At 44.2% G+C, this 12,139-nt stretch overlaps 1 protein-coding gene across 3 annotated transcripts in view; it reads left to right on the top strand.

Annotated features, from left to right (window-relative positions):
- Positions 1–4,984: 4,984 nt before the first annotated feature.
- Positions 4,985–12,139, top strand: part of TXNDC15 (thioredoxin domain containing 15) — a 76,066-nt gene continuing 68,911 nt past the window's right edge. The window contains exon 1 of one of the 3 annotated variants that reach the window (XM_067731792.1): positions 4,985–5,474. In XM_067731792.1, the coding sequence (XP_067587893.1) occupies positions 5,000–5,474 (475 nt within the window). In that variant the 5' untranslated portion in view covers positions 4,985–4,999. Of the gene's footprint in view, positions 5,518–6,010; positions 6,119–12,139 lie in introns of those variants that run through there. The other 2 variants (XM_067731793.1, XM_067731794.1) reach the window with 2 other exon arrangements.

A 12,139-nucleotide genomic window follows, 5' to 3' on the forward strand; every position in this document is an offset into this window, starting at 1 on the left:
TCTGCAAAAGCTTTTAAGTCTGATTAGCCCCACTTGTTTATTTTGCTTTTATTTCCTTTGCTTTAAGAAATAGACCCAAAAAATATTGCTATAATTTAAGTCAGAGAGTATTCTAGCATGTGCTAGAAAGCATGTTTTAGTTTTTAAAACAAAATATATATAGCCTATTGTCCTTTTGGGTTTTTTGGCCATGCCGTGGGGCTTGTGGGATCTTAGTTCCCCAACCAGGGATTGAACCCCAGGCCATGGTAGTGAAAGCCCTGAGTCCTAACCCCTGGACCACCAGGGAACTCCCTGTAATTTTTTATAGTCACCATTTTGATGTCAGTTTTAATATTTTGAAGGTGGGATTAGTGAATCAGTATCTCCAAATGCTATGTTGGTTATACTATCAAACACAGTAAGTTGAATCATAATTTATGGATTTCTTTATTGCTTGAGGATTTGCCATTTCCTAAACAGAACTTCTCAAATCTGTTGTAAACTCAAGTACATCTCAAAAAAATCAGATTCAATGAATTGAATAGGGGAGGAAGAACATATTAGGTAAGTAGGTAATTGACCATTAGGTAATGGCTTGGATAAGTAATTTTTATGTTATTTTCTTATTATTATAACATCATCAAGTATTAATACTATTGGTATTCAAATCTTATTACTCAGTTGTGGTAAGCCAGCCCCATATGGCTCCTAGTGATCCTCACCTCCCGGTATTATGTCCTTGTGTTGTCCCCTCCTGCATGGTAAAATGTGTAGCCAATAGGATATTGCAGAAATGATGATGTGTGATTTCTTTTTTAAAATTTATTTTATTTATTTTTGGCTGTGTTGGGTCTTTGTTGCTGTGTGCGGGCTTTTTCTAGTTGTGGCGCACAGGCTTCTCATTGCGGTGGCTTCTCTCGTTGCGGAGCACAGGCTCTAGGCACATGGGCTTCAGTAGTTGTGGCATGTGGCCTCAGTAGTTGTGGCTCACGGGCTCAGTAGTTGTGGCGCACGGGATTAGTTGCTCTGTGGCATATGGGATCTTCCTGGACCAGGGATCGAACCCATGTTCCCTGCATTGGCAGGCAGATTCTTAACCACTGCACCACCAGCGAAGTCCCGATGTGTGATTTTTGAGTCTAGGACATAATGGACTGCACTTAGCATTGCTCCCTTGGATCACTTGGTCTGGGGGAAGCCATCTGTCATATCATTAGAACATAGAAACTCTCCTATGGAGAGATCCACATGGTTAAGAACTGAGCCATCCTACTAACAGTCAGTGTCAACTTGCCATCTTGGAAGCAGATCTTCCAGCCCCAGTCAAGCCTACAAATAACTGCAGCCCAAGCCAACATCTTGATTGCAATCGCATGAGAGATCCTGAGCTAGAACCACCCAGCTAAGCCATTTCTGAATTCCTTACCCACATAAATGGTGTGAGATAATAAATGATTATTACTATTTTAAGACAAAGTTTTGGGTAATTTGTTATGCAACACTAGATAATCAATACACTGATTGTACATGATTGTTAGGTTATACTAAGTACTCACATACCTAAGGAATAACCAATTCATAAGATTTCCCTTTCAAAATGATGTTAAGACACAACTATACCGATAAGGACATTAGCAACTATCATTATCTTCAACTAACTCCCTCCTATCCCCCTGCCGCGGACTTTCCATCATGCAAGCCTGGCAAAACACTAACTCTGGGCTAATTTTGGTTCCCTTTTACTCCAGAGCTGCTAAATGCTATTGGAGAAAAATGCTTAACTGTGCCATTTGCCACTATAAATTCCTGCTTTGCAACCACAGCTGGATCCCCAACACTATCTTAGTAGTATCCTTAGTCAGCTCTCATGCCATTCTTTATTCAGGTTATTTCAGATTTCCACTCTCCACTCTCCTTAGATACTTAGATCACCGCATGCTCTCTCTCAGCAGACCACCTTTCTTCTTGACAGAGAAAATAGCTTATCTGCATTCATCCTTTCCTCCTATTACAATGGAGGAAATATTCCTCTTACTGTCTCTAGTTTATCCCTCTTTGGATCCCACCGTACTTTTTCCTCACAAATCATCCTCTCTCCTGTGTCTGAAACCTCTCTCAGTAGGATCCTTCTCATTAGCTTTTAAACACAATTTAGTTAAATCTAATATTTATTACACAAGCTATTATGAAGTATTGGTTAACAGTGTGATAACATTTGAAATGGGTTACTGGTTGTATATCAGTGTAAAAAGTTTTGAATTCAGATTGATATTCTAGCTTCAGCTGTGTCAGAAACTCCCTATGTGACACTGAGCCATTTTCTCTGGCTTTAGTTTCCTAATGAGTCAAATAAGAATGGTATCTCTGGGAGAAAGCCATCTGAGTGAAATCATAAATGCCAAAGGCTTAATACCCAGATCAGAAATGTAGAGGTCGGGGCTTCCCTGGTGGAGCAGTGGTTAAGAATCTGCCTGCCAGTGCAGGAGACGGGTTCGAGCCCTGGTCCAGGAAGATCCCACATGCCGCGGAGCAACTAAGCCCGTGCGCCACAACTACTGAGCCTGCGCTCTAGAGCCCGTGCTCCGCAACACGAGAAGCCACCGCAATGAGAAGCCCGCGCACCGCAACGAAGAGTAGCCCCCGCTCTTCGTAACTAGAGAAAGCCCGCGCACAGCAACGAAGACCCAGTGCAGCCAAAAAAATAAAATAAATTAAAAAAAAGAGAAAACGTTAAAAAAAATAAATGCAGAGGTCTCCTTGTTTTACAGTTGAGGTTTATACTTGTGATTATACCAGGTAGCATCTCATGTACATCAAAGTAAAGCATGGTTTTGATTAGGAATGAAACTTAGGGTATGGCCTGTGATGTTTTTAGAGTTTTCTTAACTACTGTACATTGCCTGATCTACCTTGTGCTTCAGGACACAAGTCTCTTAAATATCTTGGGAGGCTACTTAATTATTGAAGGAGCTTAGTTTAATCTCCTTTTGTTATAACTGCAAAGCATATCCAGTATTGATGAAATAATAATGAGTACATTGGGTCATCTTAAGTCCATCAAAATTAAAATGATAAAGACAGGAAAGGAGCTTGGAAGAATAACTATGTGAATACATGCCCAAAGTATTGATTTATTAATTAAATATCCTCTTCAGATGAAAGGTATTACATTACAAAACAACACAATCCAGTTATCTATTCTATTTAAAAAATCACCAAAAACTTAGTGACTTAAAATAACAATTTTTTTTCAACATCTTTATTGGAGTATAATTGCTCTGCAATGGTGCGTTAGCTTCTGCTTTATAACAAAGTGAATCAGCCATACGTATACACGTATCCCCATATCCCCTTCTCTCTTGTGTCTCCCTCCCACCCCTCTAGGAGGACACGAAGCGCCGACCTGATCTCCCTGTGCTATGCGGCTGCTTCCCACTAGCTATCTATTTTACATTTGGTAGTATATATAAGTCCATGCCACTCTCTCACTTCGTCCCAGCTTACCCTTCCCCCTCCCTTTGTCCTCAAGTCCATTCTCTACGTCTGCATCTTTATTCCTGTCCTGCCCCTATGTTCTTCAGAACCATTTTTAAAATGACATTTTTAAAATTTCTGTTTCTGTGGGTCAGGAATTTGGAAACAGCTCAAGCTGTGCATCTCTGGCTATGGTCTCTCAGGCAGTAGTAGTCCAATGGTTGCCGAAGCTGCAACAGCATGGGGCCAGGCTCAGCTGGTGATGGTAGGCATCTCTCTTCTTGACGTGTCACGGCTTCCCTATGCAAGCTAGGTTTGAACTTCCTCAGAGCATACAGCCTCAGGACAGTCCATCTACTTACTTCGTGGCTCAGAACGCCTGTGCAAACCTTCCAGCAAAAAAGGATAAAGCTGTGTCGCCTCAGAAGTCATACAGGATCATTTCATACACTGCCACATTCTCTTGGTTATATGTGAATCACAGGACCACCCAGATTCAAGGGGAGGGGAATTAGATTCTACCTATTGATGGGCCAGTGGCAAAATTACGTTGCACAGCAACATGTGGGATGGGGAATATTTTTGTGGCAAGCTTTGGAAAATACACTTTGCCACAGTGATCTAAATGAAAGTAAATACTTGTCTGTTGAGAGAGAGGGAGGGAGAGAGACAAAGAGGTCCTCATGACTCAATAGATTAAAAAAATTTATGCAAACCGATCAGGGGAGACAAAACACCAGGAGTGCAGGTGTGTAGCTGTGAAGGACAATTCCAATTATTATCAGATTCTTGTATGAACAATCCCCGGGCTGTATGGTGTTGGTGCATAGAGTTCATCTCAGCCAAAGGAAGAGGATGATGTCAACTTTTTTACCCCCTAGAAACGAAAGTAAAATCAAAGTTTCAAACCTGAATGCAATTTTCTCACTGCAAATAAGTGCATGTGCCACCTGGTGGCGAGACAGTCAAATTCGCATTCTATTCTGTTGGCTGTATTTATTGAGTTTCCATCAGAGTGTATATATAGTATTTATCGAAAGGCAACAAGTCTAACATCTTTAAGTGCATCTGTCCAAACAACCAAAACACAAACACAGAGAGGGAAAAGGACATAACAAAAAGGAAGGAATTGTAACCACAGAGCACCCACGTTGGAGTGTCCAGATGAGTCAAATCAGCCTCCTTTTCATTAAGCCTAAATCCCCTTAATCCTTTATCCTTTAATGGCTTTATCATGACCTTCAAAACCAGTATGGAGGGTATGGGAGAGAATAATTTAAAGAAGAAAATATTTGCTACTACACTGTTGGGGGAGAGGGAGGTTGTTGGCCAAAAGATGAATGTGGTGATCAAGAACGTGGGCTTTCCACGCATGTTGTCCACTGTGTCAGATCCTCCTGGAACCACTAGAAAATTTACTATAGCAAAACTACCGCAGCCCAGCCTCGGTCGGTCTCTTATAGTAAAAATTATTCGTTGTTTATGTGAAATTCAAATTTAACTGGGCATCCTGTGTTTTATCTGGCAACCTGGGAAGGATAATATGGATGAGGAAAGGGATCTGACCCTGGATGGGGCACTCCAGGAGGACGCTTCCGGGCCTTTCTGGCCCGGGAACGAAGCGCTGGGCGGGCGCAGGGCTTGCTGCCGGCTGCCCGGCCCCGATTGCCGGGTGAAGAAAGAGGGCAACGGGCCTCTGCCGGAACCCCGCCCAGGACCTGAGGGTCAGGAAACTTCGAAACGACCTGAGATGGCGGGTGCTTGGCTCCCAAACAGCCCCGAGTCCCACGGCACAGGCCAGAGACGGGAGGCGGCCGCCCGGCTTCAAGATGGCGCCCGCGGCAGCTGCCAGCTGTCAAGATGGCGGCGCGGGGCCACGCCCGCGCTCCCGAGTTCTCCTCCTCAAGCCTTCCTCCGGCAAGGAGCGCGACTCGCGTCGCTGTGTGCCGGTTGCCCTTCGGCCTGGGTGGTGCGGCCGCTGCCCGCCGCGCACCATGCGGCTCCTTGGCTGGTGGCAGGTACTGCTGTGGGTGCTGGGGCCTTCCGCCCGCAGCCAGGAGGGTGAGTGCGGGCTGGGGCCGTGGGCGGCGGCGCGGGCGGCCGTGCGTGTAATGACCGGCGAGGTGGCTGTCTACCCGGGCGACGCTCTTTTACCTGCGCGAAGGCCCGCGCTGCGCGCCTCGCCTCTTCCTGGCGCCCCCTAGAGCGCGTCTCCCCGGGTTATCCCGACCTCCTTCCCCCGGTGGTCTCCGCTCGCGGTCCGGGGTAGGGGCCGGCGGGGCGGGATGCCCGGGCCATGTTCAGGCCCCTGAGCAGGTGACTCAGTCGGGAGGAACCGTGTATTAGCGCTTACTGAGGCGTACCCTCATGTGCTGAGCACTTCATTATTAATGATAATCATCATAACGAATAGCCGACATCTATGGTGCTCTTATTAGGAGCCAGGAACTGTGCATAGTGCTATCATTATCTTATTTAGCCCTCCCACCGATCCTATGAGATAGATTCCGTGAGTATCCGTGTTTTACAGATGAAGATGCTGAGCTCAGAGAGGCTAAGTAATCTGCCTACGTTTGCGATTCTGGTAATTGGCAGAGCCTGTATCTCTGACTGCAAAGCCCACGCTTTACTTTGCACCCTGCTGGACCACTTTCGTAAGAAGGTAACTCTTGCTCAGGTGCCTGTGAAGGACAGATGAGGAAAACACAGCAGATCCCAGGGTAACTTGCTGCTTGCCAGAGCATGCTCTCAGGGTCCCTCCGTGGGGAAGGCAGCCACCTGGAGGCATGGCTGGGCCCAGGAGTGGAGGCCTTATTCCCATTGTTTCTTCGCCCTACTCCGCAGAGCCCTATTAAAGTCCAGACCCTTTGGCCTTTCTTGTCATTCAAAACTTAACAGGAATACACAGATCTTTCCTTTCCCTGCCGTGTCCTGGAAAGAGGCAGGGCAGCCGGCTTGCTGAGTAATGAGAAGTAATGAAAACACTCATTATCTGCCAGGCAGTGTGCTTAGTGCTTTTTGAGCATCATCTTATTTAGTCTTTAAATGCTTATGAAATGTATGTTGTTATTGTCCCCATTTGATAGATGAGTAAACTGAGACTCAGCATCCCCTAAGTCTTTTACCAAGGTCCAACAGAGAAGTTGAGATGCTACAATTCAAGCCTCTGTCTGCCTGACCTCACAGTCAAAGCTCTGTACCACACTTCTCTGTCACTACACTTAACCACCAACCTCAGAGAGGGGACAGCGTGTGCTGGATATCTTCTGTTTGTCTCTCAGATCATTCTTCAGCCTTCTCCACCCTGCTCTGTGCCCTGAGTAGCTGTCCTATATGGAATAAACAACTGGCTCTTCTGTCTTCTGGCTTCTGTTGTGTTGGCATGAAGGGAGAGTGAGGTCAGGTTATTGATTCTCTCAGCTCCCTCCCTTGGGGATATCGCAGGTTGGCTGTGTCCCTCCACTGAAAGTTAGGGCTTATAGAAGGTTGTACTCTCTGTTTCAAGGCTTCTGCCTCTGGACTCTTAAGGTCTATGAGTGGTAACTGGCTCCCCCTCTGCTGTTATTGACCCTGGGATTCCTTACCATTGCTTTTGGTTTCTCTACACCCAGCTCACATGTTGGAGGTACCTTTATTAAGTTCTCCTCCAATTGTCCAAGTTGCACGTGCTGTTTCCTGGCAGAACACTGGCTGATTCGGCAGTCAGTGTGAGCCTACCTGGCAGGGAGGGTCACGTCATACAGACCTGAGGGTAACACCAGCCATGGGGTGGGTCACTGGTCATCATGGCCAGGCCATGAATGAGGTGAGGACTGAGGAAGCTTCACCAGCTGGTTCCTTTTGGGGGTGGCTGAAAATCCAACACTTTTTTTCTGCAGAGGATACCACTGGCAAATTAGCAACTGGAGGTGGCAGTGCTGTCCAGGTGTCAAGGAACGGGTGCCAACCCTGGACTTCAACACCCCACACCTGTCTTCACTAGACAGTCAACTAGCAGATTCTGACTGAGCACCTGTCATATGCCATATGCTCTGTTAGGCACTCTGGGTGCAGTGGAGAGCAAGTAGAGAAATACGCCCACCCTCCTGTCTGATGGGGAAGGCAGGCATTAAATGACCACAAATAATTAAGTAAATTTTCCACAAGAGTGGAAAATGCTTCAAGGAGAGCCCCAGGGCATTATGGAATGCTGTAATGGGAGACCCTTCTGGTATGAGGGTCTAGGAGGGTGAAGTTCACCTTACAGAGGTGAAGTTTAGGGTGAGATCTGAAGGATGTGTCAGATTAGCCAGAAGAAGAGAGGGAGTGGAGGGAGGGCTCTTGGCAGAGAAACAGCCCTCGGGACAGTTCTGAGGTAGGGGGAGGAGGGTGTGAGTGATCAGGGACCAGAAATGTCTAGTGGCACCTGTTGGGAGTATGGACAGAGGCCTTATCACCTGGGGCCTGGTAGTCATGCTACAGAGCATGGATTCATTCACAGCGTAGGGGGAAGCCATTGAAAGGGTTTGAGCAGGGGAGTGACATGATCACATTTGCCTTTGACTTTCAGTTTCACTTGGATGCTGTGAGGAGAAGGGTTTGGAGAGGGGGTAGAGGGCCAACCAGGAAGACCATTTTGGTGGTTGCAGCAGTTGTCCAAGTGAGAGATGACTGTGGCCTGGGCTGAGGGGTGTGAGTGGGTTGGGAGAAGTGGATGGATCCAGAGTGTATCTAGCAGAGGAATTAATAGGACCTAGTTGTGGCTCCCGTCCATCTCTTTGAATTGTAAGCATCAGTCATAACCATTATCATCATCATCATCATCACCATCACTGTAGCCATTTATGGAGTGCTTACCATGTGCCAGGGACCATATACGTCTTTTCTCATTTAATCTGCATGGTAGCCCTATGAATGTCTGCATTTCAGTGATATTTTCTCCATTTGTTAGATGCACACACTGAAAATTTCCTATGGAAAGTACGGGTTGCTGCCCCTCTAACCCCCAGCTGTTTTTGGTCCTCCCCAGTTGGCTCCCCTGACACAGAAGCCATTATGAAAAAAAACCTGTGGCTGGTAGAGAGTCTTTTGAGAACAACTGAAAGGGTATGAAGGAGCTGACCCAGGCTAGGGCTCCTTGGCAGAGTTGGAGTGGTGCCCTCGCCCCTGTTCTCCAAACATATTCCTTGCTGCCAATAGTGCAGTCATTTCCACTTTATGCATGGCTCAAACTATAATCAGATGATTGACATTGAGAAGCAATCTTTTTTAAAAGGCGCATTACCATGGGAGGGTTCAATGGCTCTCACACGGTAGGTCATTTCTTGGAGTGGAATAATTCAATGTTTCCTTTCTTCCCAATGCTTAAATGAAAAAAATGGTACCTGAGGGTGTGAGAATTTTTGTTTTTTTCCTAACTTGTCCTCTCTACTTAAATATCTTCACAGGAGGGAAAAACAACACTCCTGACTCAAAATTCTAGCTCTCTGCATCACTCAGACTTCCTTTTGATTTTCTGTAAGGGACATCTATCCAGTTTTACATAAAGGTGATCAGAAGAACCAGATTCTATTTTGTGCCCTGATTTTTTTCTCTTGAGATTCTTTTAGGATATTGGCATTCTCCATTTACTTTAGAGGACCTAGAATGTTGATTAGGTTCAGAGAGAGAAGATCTCTGCAGAGCTGGTGCATTTGGGAGTGGAGTTGGTTCCCAAATCTGGCACCCTTTGTTCTTCTCCAGACTTTTAGCCTCTCTGGCTTCATTTTCTGCTCTGTCTTGAGGACGATCTAGTAAATATGTTTGTTTGTTTTTACTTATGATTATACAAGTAGTACATGTTTATCAACCAAAGGCTACAGAAGGACTGCCATCTGCACCCCATTGACAGAGCTCCTTGCCCAGGCACCCAGCCCCTTTTCTAGGTCATAGGCAAAGAAGTGCTTGACCCTCTTCTGTCAAGGACCTATCTTGCTTCTCAAGCCCTGTACTCTGCCCTCTCTAACCTGTATTGTCACCTCTCCCTGCTTACTCACTTTCCCATGAGCTTTATATATCCTTAAATTTCTCCTGTGTCCTAAAAACCAAAACAAAAATTTCCCTTAGCCCCCTGCCTGCCCATAACAACTACCGGGTCTTTCTTTTCCCCTTCAGAGCTAGACTTTCAGAAAGAATTGTATATATTTATTTACGTAGTTACCATTTCTGGTGCTCTTCATTCTTTTGTGTGGATCCACATTTCCACCTGGTATCATTTTTCTATTGTCTGAAGAAGTTCATTTCAGATTCTTGTCATGTAGGTCTGCTGGTTATGAACTGTTTCAGCTTTTGTATGTCTGAAAACGTATTTATTTTGCCTTTGATTTTGAAAGATATTTTTGCTGGGTATAGAATTCTAGGTTTATAGTTTTTTTCCTTTCAGTCCCTTAAAGATGCTGTTCTTCTTGCTTGCATTGTTTCCAATGAGAAATCTGCTGTCATCCTTATCTTTGTTCCTCTATACATAGCATGTCTTTTTTCTCCTTCTGCTTTTAAGACTTTTTTCTTTGTCACTGGTTTTGATCAGTTTGATTATGATGTATCTTGGTGTAGTTTGTTGAGCTTCTTGGATCTATGGATTTATAGTTTTCATCAGGTTTGTAAAGTTTTCGGTGATTGTTTCTTCAATTACTTTTTGTGTTTTTCCCCATTTACTTCTCTCTTTTGGGTACTCCAATTATCTGTACATAAGACCACTTGAAATTGTCCCACAGCTCACTGTCACTCTTAATTTGGGGGGGGATTCGTTTTTTCATTGTGTGTTTCATTTTGTATGGGTTCTATTGCTATGCCTTAAGTTAACTACTCTTTTATTCTGTAATGTCTAATCTACTATGAATCCCATCCAGTGCAGTTTTCATCTCTGACCTTGTAATTTTCATTGCTAGAAGTATAATTTGGGTCTTTTAAAAAATTATTATTGAGATATAATTGATATAACATTATAGTAGTTTCAGTTGTATAACATAATCATCTGATATATATATATATATATATATATATATATATATATATAGTAAAATGATCACCACAATAAGTCTGGTTAAAATCCATCATCACACACAGTTATAAAATTTTTTTCTTTGGATGAGACCTTTTAAGGTTTACTACCCTCTTAGCAACTTTCAGATATACAATACAGTATAATTAACTATAGTTACCATGCTGTGCATTATATCCCCATGACTTACTTATTTTATAACTGGAAGTTTGTACTTTTTGACCATCTTCACCCATTTTGCCCACCCCCTACCCACCACCTCTGTCAACCACCAAACTGTTTTCTGTATGAGCTTGTGGAGTTTTTTGTTGTTGTTGTTTTTTGCGGTACGCGGGCCTCTCACTGTTGTGGCCTCTCCCATTGCGGAGCACAGGCTCCGGACGCGCAGGCTCAGCGGCCATGGCTCACGGGCCTAGCCGCTCCGCCGCATGTGGGATGTTCCCAGACCGGGGCACGAACCCGTGTCCCCTGCATCGACAGGCGGACTCTCAACCACTGCGCCACCAGGGAAGCCCTGTTTGTTTGTTTTTAGATTCCACATTTAAGTGAGATATTACAGTATTTGTCTTTCTCTGATTTATTTCACTTAACATAATGCCCTCAAGGTCTGTCCATGTTGTCGTAAATGGCAAGATTTCCTGTTTTTAAATGGATGAATAATACTTTATATATATATACACACGTATACATATACAAATATATGTATATATATCTCACATTTTCTTTATCTATGCATCCATCAATTGCTTCCATGTCTTGGCTTATGTAAATAATGCTGCAGTGAACATGGGGGTGCATGTACCTTTTCAAGTGAGTGTTTTCATTTTCTTTGGATAAATGCCCAGAAGTGGAATTGCTGGATCATATGGTAGTTCTATTTTTTATTCTTTGAGGAACTTCCGTACTGTTTTCCTTAGTGGCTGCACCAATTTACATTTTCACTGATAGTGCACAAGGGTTCCCCTTTGTCTGCATGCATACCAACATTTGTCATTTCTTGTCTTTTTGATAATAGCCATTCTAATATGTGTGAGGTGATATCTCATTGTGGTTTTGATTTGCATTTTGATTTGGGTCTTTTTTTATATCTTATGTTTTCTATATCTACTTAACTTTTTAAACATATGTGATGCAGTTATTGCTGTTTTGACAGCCTCATCTAATAATTCTGAAATCTGTGCAAGTTCTGGGTCAGTTTTGGTTGCTTATTCTCATTATGGATAATGAGGGGAATTTCCCTGCTTCTTTGCATGCCTGGTAATCTTCGATTGGATGCCAGAAGTAAATTTTCCCTGGTCGAGTGCTAGATATTTTAGTATTCCTGTAAATATTCTCGAGCTTTGTTCTGGGATACAGTTAAGTTACTTGAACACAGTGTGATTCTCACTTTTAAGGATTGCTAGATGGAAGCAGAGCTGTATTTACTTTAGGGTTAATTGGGCCCCACTGCTGAGGCAAGTCCCTTTCGCGTACTCTCCCCAGTACCCTGTGACTTAGGAGGTTTCCCAGGCTAGTGGGTGGGGACAGGTACTATTCCCAGCTTTCTGTGGCTGTTGGGTACTGTTACCTCTAATCCCTTTGAGTGGTTCTTTCCCTGGCTTGGGGTAGTTCACTTACAGGCATATGCTGACCAGTATACTCAAGGCGGGGCCCCCTCCACAGATC

This window comes from Pseudorca crassidens, chromosome 3, assembly GCF_039906515.1.
Source record: "Pseudorca crassidens isolate mPseCra1 chromosome 3, mPseCra1.hap1, whole genome shotgun sequence".
NCBI lineage: Eukaryota > Metazoa > Chordata > Mammalia > Artiodactyla > Delphinidae > Pseudorca > Pseudorca crassidens.